Source organism: Ooceraea biroi, chromosome 7 (assembly GCF_003672135.1).
Source record: "Ooceraea biroi isolate clonal line C1 chromosome 7, Obir_v5.4, whole genome shotgun sequence".
In the NCBI taxonomy this organism is placed as follows: Eukaryota; Metazoa; Arthropoda; class Insecta; order Hymenoptera; family Formicidae; genus Ooceraea; species Ooceraea biroi.
In genome coordinates, this window is record NC_039512.1 from 585,543 (window position 1) to 598,232 (window position 12,690).

The 12,690-nt window shown below is 45.0% G+C and overlaps 1 protein-coding gene across 1 annotated transcript; it reads left to right on the top strand.

Moving 5' to 3' along the window:
* The first annotated feature begins 2,394 nt into the window (after positions 1-2,394).
* Positions 2,395-11,053, top strand: LOC105284418 (CUGBP Elav-like family member 3). Its single transcript, XM_026971194.1, has 3 exons — positions 2,395-4,086; positions 9,447-9,550; positions 10,916-11,053. The coding sequence occupies exons 1-3, from the start codon at positions 3,909-3,911 to the stop codon at positions 11,012-11,014; spliced, it is 381 nt and encodes a 126-aa protein (XP_026826995.1). The 5' UTR covers positions 2,395-3,908; the 3' UTR covers positions 11,015-11,053.
* The last annotated feature ends 1,637 nt before the right edge of the window (positions 11,054-12,690 follow it).

The following is a 12,690-nucleotide window of genomic DNA, read 5'->3' on the forward strand; positions in this document are numbered from 1 at the left end:
GCGAAGCCGCTGCATGTTACGTCGAGCGACGCGTCATTGATCCCCCAATATTTCGAGATTGACGTTGCAGCAAGCTCTTGTCCCGATGTCAGCGAAATCTCGGAAAGCTTTCGAAACTGCGTCAAATTTTTCACGAAAATATAGTGCATTGCGCAGTGGAATTACATAGCGCATTATTAATGTACAGCATCGTGAAGTACTATGAAAAATTGAAGCACTTTGTATGAATGATGCGAAACGATTAATAAAAAATCATCCTACTATTAAATTGAATTAGCAGAATATTCTCTCTTGGAAAAAAATTTATTAAATATTTCTGTCGCCAAAGAACATTGCTTAGTATATCAAAATTGAATTTTCTGGGAGTCTGCTCATAAAATCTGACACTATAATATATAACGCCAAAAATAACCCAAGGATCTACCACAATGTTATTGCAGCGACGAGCAAGTTTGCGCAAGTTTTATCCAGGAAATGGAACGAACGTTTCTTTGCTTGAATTGTAAAATTTTTAAGGTATATTCCCTTTGTAGCTCGAATTTATATTATTCTCTGCGCCTCAATTGAATGCTAAGGGGATGAAAATCGCTCGCGTAAAAGTGTTTGTCTTGCGGCTCCTCGTTCCGATTCAGTTTAAGCGTATAATCGCGGCGATGTTTCAGCTTGGACGAACGAGCGGGGTAGCTTTCAGACAGAAACAAAGAGCTACTTCACAGATCGGGTGAACGTTGCGAGTGTAATACTTGGCCAAACCATTATGCCGATCGCGGTTTTTTTCCGAGATGGAAAACGGTGTTTTCTTTTCGCACTGTTTCTTCTTCCTTCTCTCGCCTCTCAACCTGCATTAACCTCGCCTACCCTCGTTTCCTCCTTAGAGAGGAGCAGGATCGATAAGCGTGAAGCCTGGCACATATGTTCTAACTAAATTTGGAGATACGTGCACCCGATGTTGCTTCTCATGCGTATACATGCAGGCACGAGCTCCTGGCAACAATGCCGCACAGACCGTGATGTTTAAATGCAGGCGTTCTGCATCGCGCGGATATTCGCGTTTACAGATATTAGCCTGGCTGGGCGGCTAGTCGTCGTTTCAACGAGGCTGAATATTGTAACGTAGAAAATGGAACGAAAAAGCTCGTCACACGAGCTTGTGTGCGCGCGCGCTAACAGCCGATCCGCCGCAGCGTGATGTCGCGGACTCGGATAAATAGACCCGGATAACTGGCTAGTTCACGTACACGTCGGCGATCAAATGTTTTCGAAGCTGTTGTTTTTACGCGATGCGAATAAAATCGCAGATTTTGTTTTCGACGTAAGGCACTCGCGTGCAGAAATGGAGGGTCATCCACACACGCGCGACTTGCCATTAAAGAGGTGTGCATGTTCACACGCATTCGCTTCGAGTGTGCGTGCTTACCGGAGGGTCCGTATATAGCGCGATGCGATCGAGTATCGCACGAGGCGATGACTCAGCTCGCCAACCCCCGTAAGTAAGACGGGGGACCATTATGCCAGGTACCCTTTTCAGCGCTGCTATAGCAAAAGCAGCACCCATAAAAGCGGCGTAACGTCGATTGCTGTGATATATTTTTATCGAACGTGAGACGTTACGAAAGATTGAGTTTGCGCAAATGCGATTAATTCTGACGTTTAATTGCTCAGCGTACGATGTTTCGAATTAATATATAAGTGTGTTATTTCTTCTAAAATTAAGTTAATATACGATACAATTATATCAAGAAGATTACGTGCATATGCGTAATAACTTTCTCATACACCTATATAAATGTTTTATCTATTTCAATTTTTTATGATTTTTATACATGAGAGATTATATATTTATATTTACCTACTATATTATTATTCAGTTTACATCTTCGTTGAAGTAATTTCATTTCGAGAGTTTACACCTTTTTCTCCTCGAAATGTTTTGCAATCTATAATATAATGCAATTGCAGCTACTCCTTAGATTATATATCCTCGTTACCTTTTCACAGATATTTTCTATTCTTCGTTTCTAACGCTATCTTGCTCGATGATCGTCAGCTCGGCATGATTCGAAAATCCGCTCCGCCAGAATCCAATTTCGATGCGAATTCGGGTGAATGGGGCATCAGAGATTAAGGGCGCTTCGTGGAAATGGATGGTGCACATACTGCAAGGGATGGTGGGTAGGCTAATAAGAGGGAGCAAAGACGCCCTCGCGTTGCTCCGCAAGGTCTCAGCACAAGGGGAAATGCGTCCCCTCGTGCATCGAGATGGGGCGAAGTCGTCGTAGGGGTGGTTCCGCAGGACAAGAGGGGTGAGTTGTATGTGTGTATGTGTGTAATTTCCCCGTGGACGGTGGCGTCAGGGCGCGCGATGCCGATCGGGCCGAGGGTCGTTCAACCATCAGTGTTGTCTCGTGTCTCGTGCAGCGTGTCGTGGTTTCTGTTTTCTCTCGTGCTCGTGAACGTGCTGTACTCGTGATCGTTTAGTGTAGGATAACGTCTAAGGTCGACGTCTAAGGTAGAGCGATCGGATCACGTCACAGATCGGTCAACAACGTGCATCGACATTCGATCGCGCTGCTAGAAGTAATCTGCGCAACTGTCACTGCTGCGGATACTCAACGTGACAAACTGGGTCTCGGAAACTGGAGCGGCTCTCTGTGTACATGAAATTAAGAATTAAAGGGGAAGATCCCGAGTCGGTTTCGGACAGCCGACCGTGCGTGGTAGTCGCGCTACAACAAGCGTGCTTAGAATTCACGATAAAATTATCCGCGTTTGGAGCTGGTAGCGCTAAATTTTACAAAGGATAACGAAATACATCGTATTCAAACACATAAAAGTGCTTGTGCTGTGATAGTGCGGTATCGTGATCGGATCTGTGTTTATTAGTTGTGGTCGTTAGCATTTCTTGTTATCGAATATATTTGTGAGTTGAAGAGGTCAGGAATCTCGGGGTGTTCCGTTACTATCGTAAGGGAACGCATCCAGTGATATTGACACCGTTTCCACCGGATGATCTTCCGCGCAACTGGTGCTCGTGCACATGCGCGTACATCATATTGTCTGTACTGTAAACCCCGATCAGCTGTAGACAAATGCGTGGATGTTAACGTCAAGTATATCGCCGCTATTAGTGATGATTTAAACGACGATAAACGACAATAAATAGCATTGATCGCACGTATTAGCATTTTCATCTCGTATGGATTCCACGTATCGTTACGTATTTAATTTCCACAAATACAACTTTGACAGTTGTTGACTGTTTGACGTTGTAATTTTAATTAATCGTTGTGTGCGCGGGTCTCCTGCTTTTTCCTCCTGTTCTCTATCTCTCTACTTTCCTCTCCCTTGTTAAGCACTTGCTTTCCCTCGCGCTCGTCGCATTAGCCGCCTTCCACTATCCTCACGGTCGTCTTATCTTGCTTCTTCGGCCAGCCCCTTCATCCTCATCCCTACACTACGCTCTGTTTTCCGTTCCTGCGAAGATTACGCTATCGTGTATTTTTTATCGGGTTCCTGATTAAAACCAGACCACCCTACCGACCGCCTGTTCGCTCCTTGCTTCGTGACTGCCATTTTAGGCGAACAACGCCTCGGTTTCACGACACCCTCCACTTTTTCGAAGACCGGAGTTAACGAGTACCTCCGTGACGGTCGATCTCCTCCTCCCTTCCACCCTCACATGTCAAGTACTTGCCGACTCCGTCACGGTCGTGCTTTATATGCGTGGCGATAAGTAATTAACGAACTACACCGCCGCTCGAAGCCACGTGCTGACCAATGTCCGTCTAGCGCTGAGAATTAAAAGAATAAAACGAGTAGTTCGAGTGCACTAGAAAGTGAAGTTTGCGAAACGGTGCAGCGGGTGTAGCGTGTGTGCAGTACCGTGAGATCTCACTTTAAACTAAGAAATGCTGATACCCGTGTCGACATCCCCCTCGTCCAGCAATGGTGAGGGCGCTATCAAGCTCTTCGTTGGACAGATATCGCGTCATCTCGAGGAAGACGCTCTCCGCCCAATGTTCGAGGAGTTTGGCAAGATTTACGAATTCACCGTTCTCAAAGACAAGTACACTGGCGTGCACAAGGGTAAGGCTAGAAATGTAGGGTATGATACATTCCAAACTTTCAAAAAGATGGAAATCCCTCACGAAAATAAATCAGCGAAGACGACACATACATATTTTCGGAAATTTATAATATAATGTAATATAATATAATATAATGTAAAATATAATGTAATATAATATAAAATGTCTAGAGAGAGATAAATATCCGAAATAAATGTTACGCAGCCAACTTTGACCTCGCAAAAACTTGAAAAAAACTCTCCGAGAGAAATGGTAGGAATAAAATTTCACGTCAGTGGCGTATTAAAATTTTTAATCTGGTTTTTTCTTGCGCGCACAGCCAGCCAAATGTTAGAGAGGGAAGCTATTAGGAAACGTCCCTGTCTCTCGGCAAAATGTCGTTTAGTAGAGGCACGACGCCGCGCGCTAACGTTACGAAATTATTTTTACGAAGCACCGCAGTCGCCCGCCACTATATCCAAGCGGTCGTGTGCTCATTAATTTTTCAGCCGCGCGAGGACACGTAGAACTCGTTGCGCCGAGTGAAGCGTAATTCCACCGGTAACGATGAAGCGAGAGCATGAGCTCGCGCGCGCACGTGAGCGGACGAGCGCACCCTCGGTGGCTTTCGAAGTACAACCCTCTTCCTCTCCCTCACTCTAGGAGATTAATCAGGATTTATTCTTTTGTCCCCCGCGACGTGGTGTATGGCGTCCGGAGCCGCGGTCAGGGTCGCGCGAAGAGGAAAGAGAGAGAGAGAGAGAGAGAGAGAGTGTGTGTGAGACAGTGGGTAGAAAGTCAGGGAAGGGATCGTGTGTGGATGCGCGAGAGCGTGCTAAGCCGCGGTGAAACAATAAATTTCGCGGGCATTCACGTCGATCGCCGAGAGGATGAGCCGACGTCGACGATCGACGGCCTTTGTTGGCCGACCGTAAGCCACCACCTCCTACCTACCAATGCAACACCCTACTGTGTGCGTCGTTTCCTCTCTCCCCCCTCGTCAATCCCCTCGCTGCGCTGCGGCCATCCTCCCCCTCACTCCGCGTAACGCAGCATCTAGACGCCGACGAACCTGATACAATGAGACAGCGCTCGCGAACGCGTTTCGGGCTGTTTCCGCGGCGGAAACTTGTCCCGGAAACGGGGACTTTAACACCGACGTGCACGGTTACCTCCCACTCCGCTTCGAGTCGCAGCCTCTTCTTGACAACGGGCCATCCAACGCCACCATTCGATCCATGGTGCTCGAATTACGACGACGGGAGCGTGTTACGTGATATCCTCGATGCGGTGCCGGAAGGGGATGAAGACGAGACGAGAGTGATACGCGCAAAAGAGCGGGAGTTTCGAGAGGAAAGCTTCAGAGGCGTCGCGCAGCATCGCCGGCATGGCCGGGATTTTCAGAGGGGTATTCGGAAAAATGAGACAATGGCTGCGAGACCGGCCGGATCGTCTTCATGAATTGTGCATCAGTCGGAAAGCCGAGTATCGTACGATCCCGCGCGGAAATTCGGTCCCGACGGTCGCTTCGTTATTCCGAAGCCGATTTTGTAATGGAGAAGTCATGTTATTCGATACTTATCAATAATGGAGGACGCGCGCGATATGGCGGCGAAAATTTCAAACGTCGGCTGTCCACCGTAGCCGTATAAAGCTTAGCGTGCAAAGCGCGCAGTAACAGCGTGAAATCCGCGGTCAGAAATTCACCGGCTCTGAAAATAACGGACTTTCCTGGGCTCTACGATGAGCGCCGACGTTACCCTTCGGCGGCCTCCGTTTATTTAATTTGCAGGAAAAATGGCCGCAATCCGCCCGCCTGACCGTGGCCGAGCCGTGGGCTCGCATGGGAAAAACGTGGGTATTTTACAATAAATATCCGGCCGATAAGCTGCACACAATCCCGGCGCACCGTGGGAGGCAAGCGCATTTTTATTTTTGTAGGCACGCGGAATTTATGGTTGACGAATGGTCGTTCGAGTTTTTGCCTGGAAATAGCTCGTTAATCTTTCGAATTATCCTCCCTTCCAACTTCGCCGCGTTGCACGGTTCGCGGCGTCCGCGACTCAACGATTTTCCGTTTCACGACTGAGATATCGAGGAAAATTTTGTACCTATGTATTCGAATATTCTAACAACGTATTCGTATATGCATGCAATGTTTAGAATGTTGTATGTAAACTGACAATGTGCAATTTATGCATTGAACAAATGCAATGGTTTTGTTAGACTGAAAAAAGCACGTCTATTATTTTAAATTTAGTTTACTTAATGTTACAGAGTACTTTCTAATGTTAATTAAATTGTAATACATATTCAGAAATTTTTAATATCTTTTAATTGACACTAAAGAATTTAGGTCCGGAAGATAACCGTTATCGTATATCGATCTGGCTCGCATTCAGTGAAATAAACGGCAGACGAGGGAAATGATTTTGTCAACGTTGAATCAAATGCATTCACTTGCATTGACGCACGTCCACTAAATGAAATAATCCGTGCCTATATATATATATATATATATATATATATATATATATTTATATATTTATATTTATATATATCATAGCGCATCGGACTTAAATCTATACCCGATATGAATCAATTGCAGTGCAGTCTCAGTAATTCCGAGAATATGCTGCTAAAATAGTATATATTAAGTGCTATATGCACCGATATGCATCTCGATTTTAAATAATCTACTTATCCGCAATTTATTAAAACTCAATATAGTGCTAAAATTGCACAATCTTTCACTAGGCTATAAATAAAGAAAATTTCATTTCTCTTTCTGATTCAGGTGCAACGCATCTACAATACAATATCTGACAAATCTCATATGATAAATCTCGACAAAATGTACAATCGCAAAAATTATTGAATTGCGCTGCATAGTTTTTTCTTAGCAGCAACCTTCTGCAAGCGACGCGTAAAAGTTCCTTTTTGTTTTGTCCTTTCACACGGGGCGCAGCACGAAGATAGGAGAACGAAGGGATGAGAGGTGGGCCCGCGAGTTAGGGAAAGGTAATGCTCGACGGTGACGAGGCTGCAACCGACACGGCAGTCTCGTAGTTTCGAAACAGCTCTCCAATTTTAATGAGACCCGTCTATTTCCCCGCGATTCTGTCTCCGTGTTACGGCTTACCTTTGTGTAATTATATTTTGATTCCCCCAGCTGCGCGCGTCTCTTCTTGTTCGCCTCATTTTCTCTTCGCCTCTTACCGTCCGCGCCTCATCTGTGTCTGCGGATCTAGCTCCCTCCTCTTGTTATCTTTATCAATTTACATGTCTCTCTCTCTCTCCCTCGTTGTTTTTTTCATTATGTTATCTTCTAATATCTCTAACATTGGCAGGCAAGCGTTACGTTCGCCTCATTGTAGCATCAGACTCCGTTCACTTCGTCTGAGGACATAGTGACCTACCCTCGTCTAGTTGCCCTCTTCTACTTCGCTTTCCTCGTGGCACGCTCGTCCCACGGATTGAATTACGACTCGGGGTAAATAAAAAAGCTCGCGCTCCACCCCCAACGGCGGGAATTCGTTTTGCATCTTCTTTATTCCGGCGCCCGCTCCATTGGCCGCTACTTCGGCATCCGTACTTAATTACTGGGTAGTTACGATACTTCGATGACCTCCCGTCGTCGTTATTCGAGAAGCGTTCCCTCTTCTTTGTTCTCTCCATTGTTTCACTGCCAACATTACTATATTACGTACTAATGAGCATGCTGAAATAGCTGCGATGGTGAGTAAGGAAATAATTCAGTTGTTTCACCGCAATCACTGACATTCACTCAATCCGGATTACGATTCATGATTTATTAATTAAGTCGCCTGTTTCTGTGAATAGCTTCGTTCGGGTTGAAAGCTTTAAGAGTAATTTTTCCGCGATCCACCGAATCCTTCAACAAAGCTGCAGCCTTCGTCTCGACCTCAAACGGTCAATAATGAACGGTCTCGGTGTTACCGCCACTGATCCGACCAGGACCGAACAAAACGGGCGCATTTTCTTTCAATTTGCGAGCGTTTGCTCGTCCACGAGGGAGGATTTAAAGAGGACGCGTTTGATTCGCTGCTATATATATATAGTATACATCGATTCGAGTGATAACTGCGAGTGATTCGAGTTTAACTCTCGTGAACGGTTTGCTCGTTTCAACGTATTTAACAGCGGAGCGTACCAGAGGGCTCAGCTGCCGGGGGTGGTTGGCACATGGGGACCATGGCACACGCCATTACAATGGCAACCAACCCCACTACCTTTCCGCAATCTCCCTTCTCTTTTTCTCTTTCTACCTTTTGTCTTTTCTCTTTCTCGTCTCTTTCTCTCTCTCTCTCTCTCTCTCTCTCTCTCTCTCTCTCGTTCTCTCGGCGCGAGGTGCACGAGGGCTGTCCGTCCGTCCGTTCGTCCGTCCATCCGTACGTACGTCGGTCTCCCCCGTCGCGTGCATGGACGTATGTTATCCTACTTTTTTGCCGCAGGCTCTCTACATCCGTCTCTCTTTCCGTCCCGTCCGACGGATCGATCGGGAGTGCATACATCGCACTCTCTCTTTCTCTCTCATTGGGAATTGGTGGGATCACACGACAATGTTAGCGTTCATGATGGAATGTTGTACTCGCCTATCTCGCGAAAATCTGTCGTTGATATCCTTTGCGTGATCAAACGATTCTTATCGCTGCGAGAGTTAATGTATTAATCTGACATGTAGCATGAGTCTTCAAGTAGGATGGGATTTTATTACGCGTATTCTGCATTCAAACGCAAAGTATGTCGTAATATGAAAAATTAGACATAACTATTTACTAAATAATTTCATTCATTGTATTATTCGATAATCTTTATTCGATGGTTGTGCAACGAGTGACACGTCCGGGGGAAAGAGAAAAATCCAATGCTTACGCTGTTTTATCATCGTCTGGTTCCGTTATCTGTACATATCAAAGGCTTCATCCCGCGCGGGCGCATGAAGAATGAGAAATCCATTGAGAATATAATACGTGAATAAGTTGTTCCAGCGTAAACATCAGGTGAGAGAAAGGCGAGAGTTAGAGCAAGAGGAGAATAAAGAGCGAGAAAGACGAGTACGCAATGGTGGAATGGGCGAACACTCGCGTAAGAAAGATTTGCACGATAGAAGGGGAAAGACGCTGGGGAAATAAGGTAATACCTGCGGCTTTGTCTCAATCGGGGGCAAGGAGAGTCGCTGTAAAGGAAAATACGGAGGGGGATAAGTAATGCTGCTTTTTCCTCCTCTTTTCTCTCCCTCTCTCTCTTCGTCTCCGGCCCTCCGTTATTACGTCGAAAGGAGAGCAGACGGGCCGCGCGGCTATTGCCGGCTGGTATCAAACTAAAATTACACTCTCGCACGGCACAGGGATAGAGAGGGAGGGGGAAGAAGTTCGGTGCGCCCGTCGAAGCCGCCTGCCGGAAAATTCCGGGCCGTCGAACGCGAAGAATGGGAATTCCCATCGAGGCAGCAACGGAAGGTAGGATCTCGAGATGGGAAGCGTAACCTGCCGCTGCATTTCCCGTCGTTCGTTGTTCCGACGCGGACGCGAAATCCTCGCAGTGCGGTTGCCGTCAGGATTCGTTCACGGGAGAGTGGGAATTTTTTGGATATTATATTGAGGATGCTATTGTTTTTATATGTCCGTATGTAGGTATACGGTATCAATCTTTTTTAGTCGTGAAACATCTAACGGTACACACTAATTAGTATTTACATGATTATGTTATATATGTGATAATATTCGTGGAACATAAATGAGAAAGACAAATTTATAATCCTTCTATAACGGCTGAAAATTATTACCTATAAAATGAATTAATTAGCAAAAAAGAGAAAAATATGAGGACAAGCACTAGTTATCTCTGTATTTCTGCACAAACTTGTACGTGTAAAGTATAATATACGTGTTGAAAAGCTATGTGAACAGTACAATATAGTTTTGTAAAAGTTAAAACTAAAGCGCATCTCTCTGTAAAGGCTCAAGAATTCATTGGCGATGTTGTATTATATAATGCTACCGCAAACGCGCGATACGCACGATTACAAGTCAAATGTGAAATGTTTTATGTACAACTTAGCTTAAAACATCAAAAGAAACTTTTTCGTGGTTATCATTGTAACATACAGCGCATGGTAACAAGGTAACGCTTATACGTAGATCAAAAGATTCGTGGTGAACTTTTACGTGCACCGCATGTACACACGCTTCTTTTAAGTACCGAATGGTGTTTGCCGTAATTTGTATTTCGAAAGTACGATGCCATCGCGTTTCAACACAAGCAACAAATATTATCCTCGCTGCCCGATGACTATATTTGTGCAAAGCTATAGACTTTAAGCATGATAACGTACAACTGAAATTATTTTATACAGCGCACGCAAATGGTCAATTGTGATGTGCATCTTAAATGTTAGCATCACTTTCATCCACAATTTTCATCACAAAATTATTGTCATCAAACGATTAATCGCAATAATAATTTTGTTAATTCTAACACAGGTACCTATATACATACAAATCATGGAACGTGTATGGTGTATGATTTAAGCAATATAATATCTTCACAATATATGTCAAAGCCAGAATCATTCTGAGATGTTCGTCCAAAGGGAAATATTTATCGCGTCGTCATTTTAGGTTCGCACACACAAGCGATTTATAGCTCAAGACATGAGATAATTGAGACCGTAGGAGGAACATCGGTGTACTTTCCCTCGTGGTGAAGCTCCTCTTTTACTCCCTCGTCGTCGTCCATATTCGCTCTCTAGTTTAGAGCGTGCTTTTCTCCCCTGCTCACCCCTACGCCTCCTAGTTTAATGTCTTAATCCTCCGTGTGTGAAGAATTGGGCCGGGCCAAATGAAATTTGCATAGTCGTTACCAGCCCGCCTTTACTGAGGGATAGTTCCGTAGATCCGCCACGAGCTCTTTTGGCACTTTGAGAAAAGAAGACGACTGGTACTGTGATCTGTTTGATTGCTTAAGATAACATTCATCTTACCGATCTGAATCCTTAATAAGAGGAACTTGAAAAAGCGTTTCCGCGACTTGTGCATTTTATGAGAAGTATAATTATAATGAATAAAGCTATAATGTTTTTATCAAGCTACTGCATCTTTGAGAAATTTAATGTCTAGGAAACACCGATTTTCCTGTATAAATATTTGATAAATGTCTATCATTCAATTAAAATAATTTAATTTAAATCGTAAATAAACCATAAAAGCAATACGTCATTTTTGCCACGATGGACGTCATACGCGCGCTATTTTCAAAGCTTATAAATTACGCATGTGACGAATATGTCAAACATTTCTAACTTTGCTTGAAATATCAAATGCGATAATGTAAGTACGGATATTCTCGATCGATCTTTAATAAGCACACTGTTCTGCGAATAAGAATTCAAGATGGTATACGCATTAAGGCCATCCTTCACGCAACAGAGGAGAACGTAGGAATAACGTAGAACGCATTGGCTAGGTCAGGAAGTTCACGGGACTACAGAGCCGATAAGCGCTCGCCAGGCATGTCCGTTAACGACTATGTAAATTGACGAGTCTATTTATCCTAACCGTTGGTATCGAGAGCGCTAGATGAAGAAATCAGAAGCCAGGAGTGCGGACCGTTGCTTCCTGGCGTTGTAATCAATTACGCCGATATATTGCGTCAAATTACAAATTACACCAATAAACATTTATCATCCGCGATTCACGAAAGAATGTTGAATTAATTCTCATACTGGCTCACTCCCCGTATTTGTCGTTAGTATTTATTCCCGTCGTAGATCTTGATAATACACATGTCTCACGTGCTGGACGGAATCGCAAATAAATTTAGTATCGGCAAAATAACCTTTTCAATAGATATTTGGTAAGAGAGGAAGGGAAAGAGAGAAAAGGAGAAGCAGAGAGCGAGAGAGAGAGAGAGAGAGAGAGAGAGAAAGCGTGCGCAGGCTATCATAACGCTCTGTCCAACCATTTTATTGCAATGCTAAAGTAGGTATTGATCCGAATCCAGGAGAATCACGAACTAAGGTGCTCGACGACCATCGATCCGTCGATGGGAGGACGAGATGATGGCGGGTAGAGGAGGAGGGTAATCATTTTCCGTGTCCTCTTGCTCCTCTTCCTCCTCCTCCTCATTCTCCTCCTGCTCTTCCGTCGGTTATCCGAATTGGGTTCGAGGGGGTCTCGTAGCAAAGTTGGAGACTAGGAGAGGACACAAACACCTCCGTTCGGGCAACGAGGAGGAGAAGGGTTCAGTAGGGCCTCGGTGGCGAGGAGAAACGGAGAAGATTGAAGGAGGAAGAAGCGAGAGAAAGAGGGGAAGCGACGCACCACCCCCGCGATCCTCTCACTTTCTCGCCCTCTTTCTCTCTCACTCTCTCTTTCGAATGAGAGGATGCATGAGAGACTGCTCCAGACCGTGGAGAGCGGAGAGAGGGTGCTGCCTTGGGGTTCATTATTCAGGGCTATTGATTTCCATCCACCCCCTACCATCAGCCCACCCAACGCCACCGGCGACCGTGAGTGAGGGAGAAGGAGGCGCCGAGAGATGGAGATGGAACGAGAGCACGAGATTGACGGGTGGCTGTTCTCTCTCGCGAGCTTCCTAT

Bases quoted from the DNA above. Each gene is read 5' to 3' on its own strand.
- LOC105284418 (XM_026971194.1), top strand. From the start codon at position 3,909: ATGCTGATACCCGTGTCGACATCCCCCTCGTCCAGCAATGGTGAGGGC. The intron at 4,087-9,446 runs GTAAGGCTAGAA...ACAGGGATAGAG, and splicing joins GTACACTGGCGTGCACAAGG to AGGGAGGGGGAAGAAGTTCG. The intron at 9,551-10,915 runs GTAGGATCTCGA...CCGTGTGTGAAG, and splicing joins CATCGAGGCAGCAACGGAAG to AATTGGGCCGGGCCAAATGA.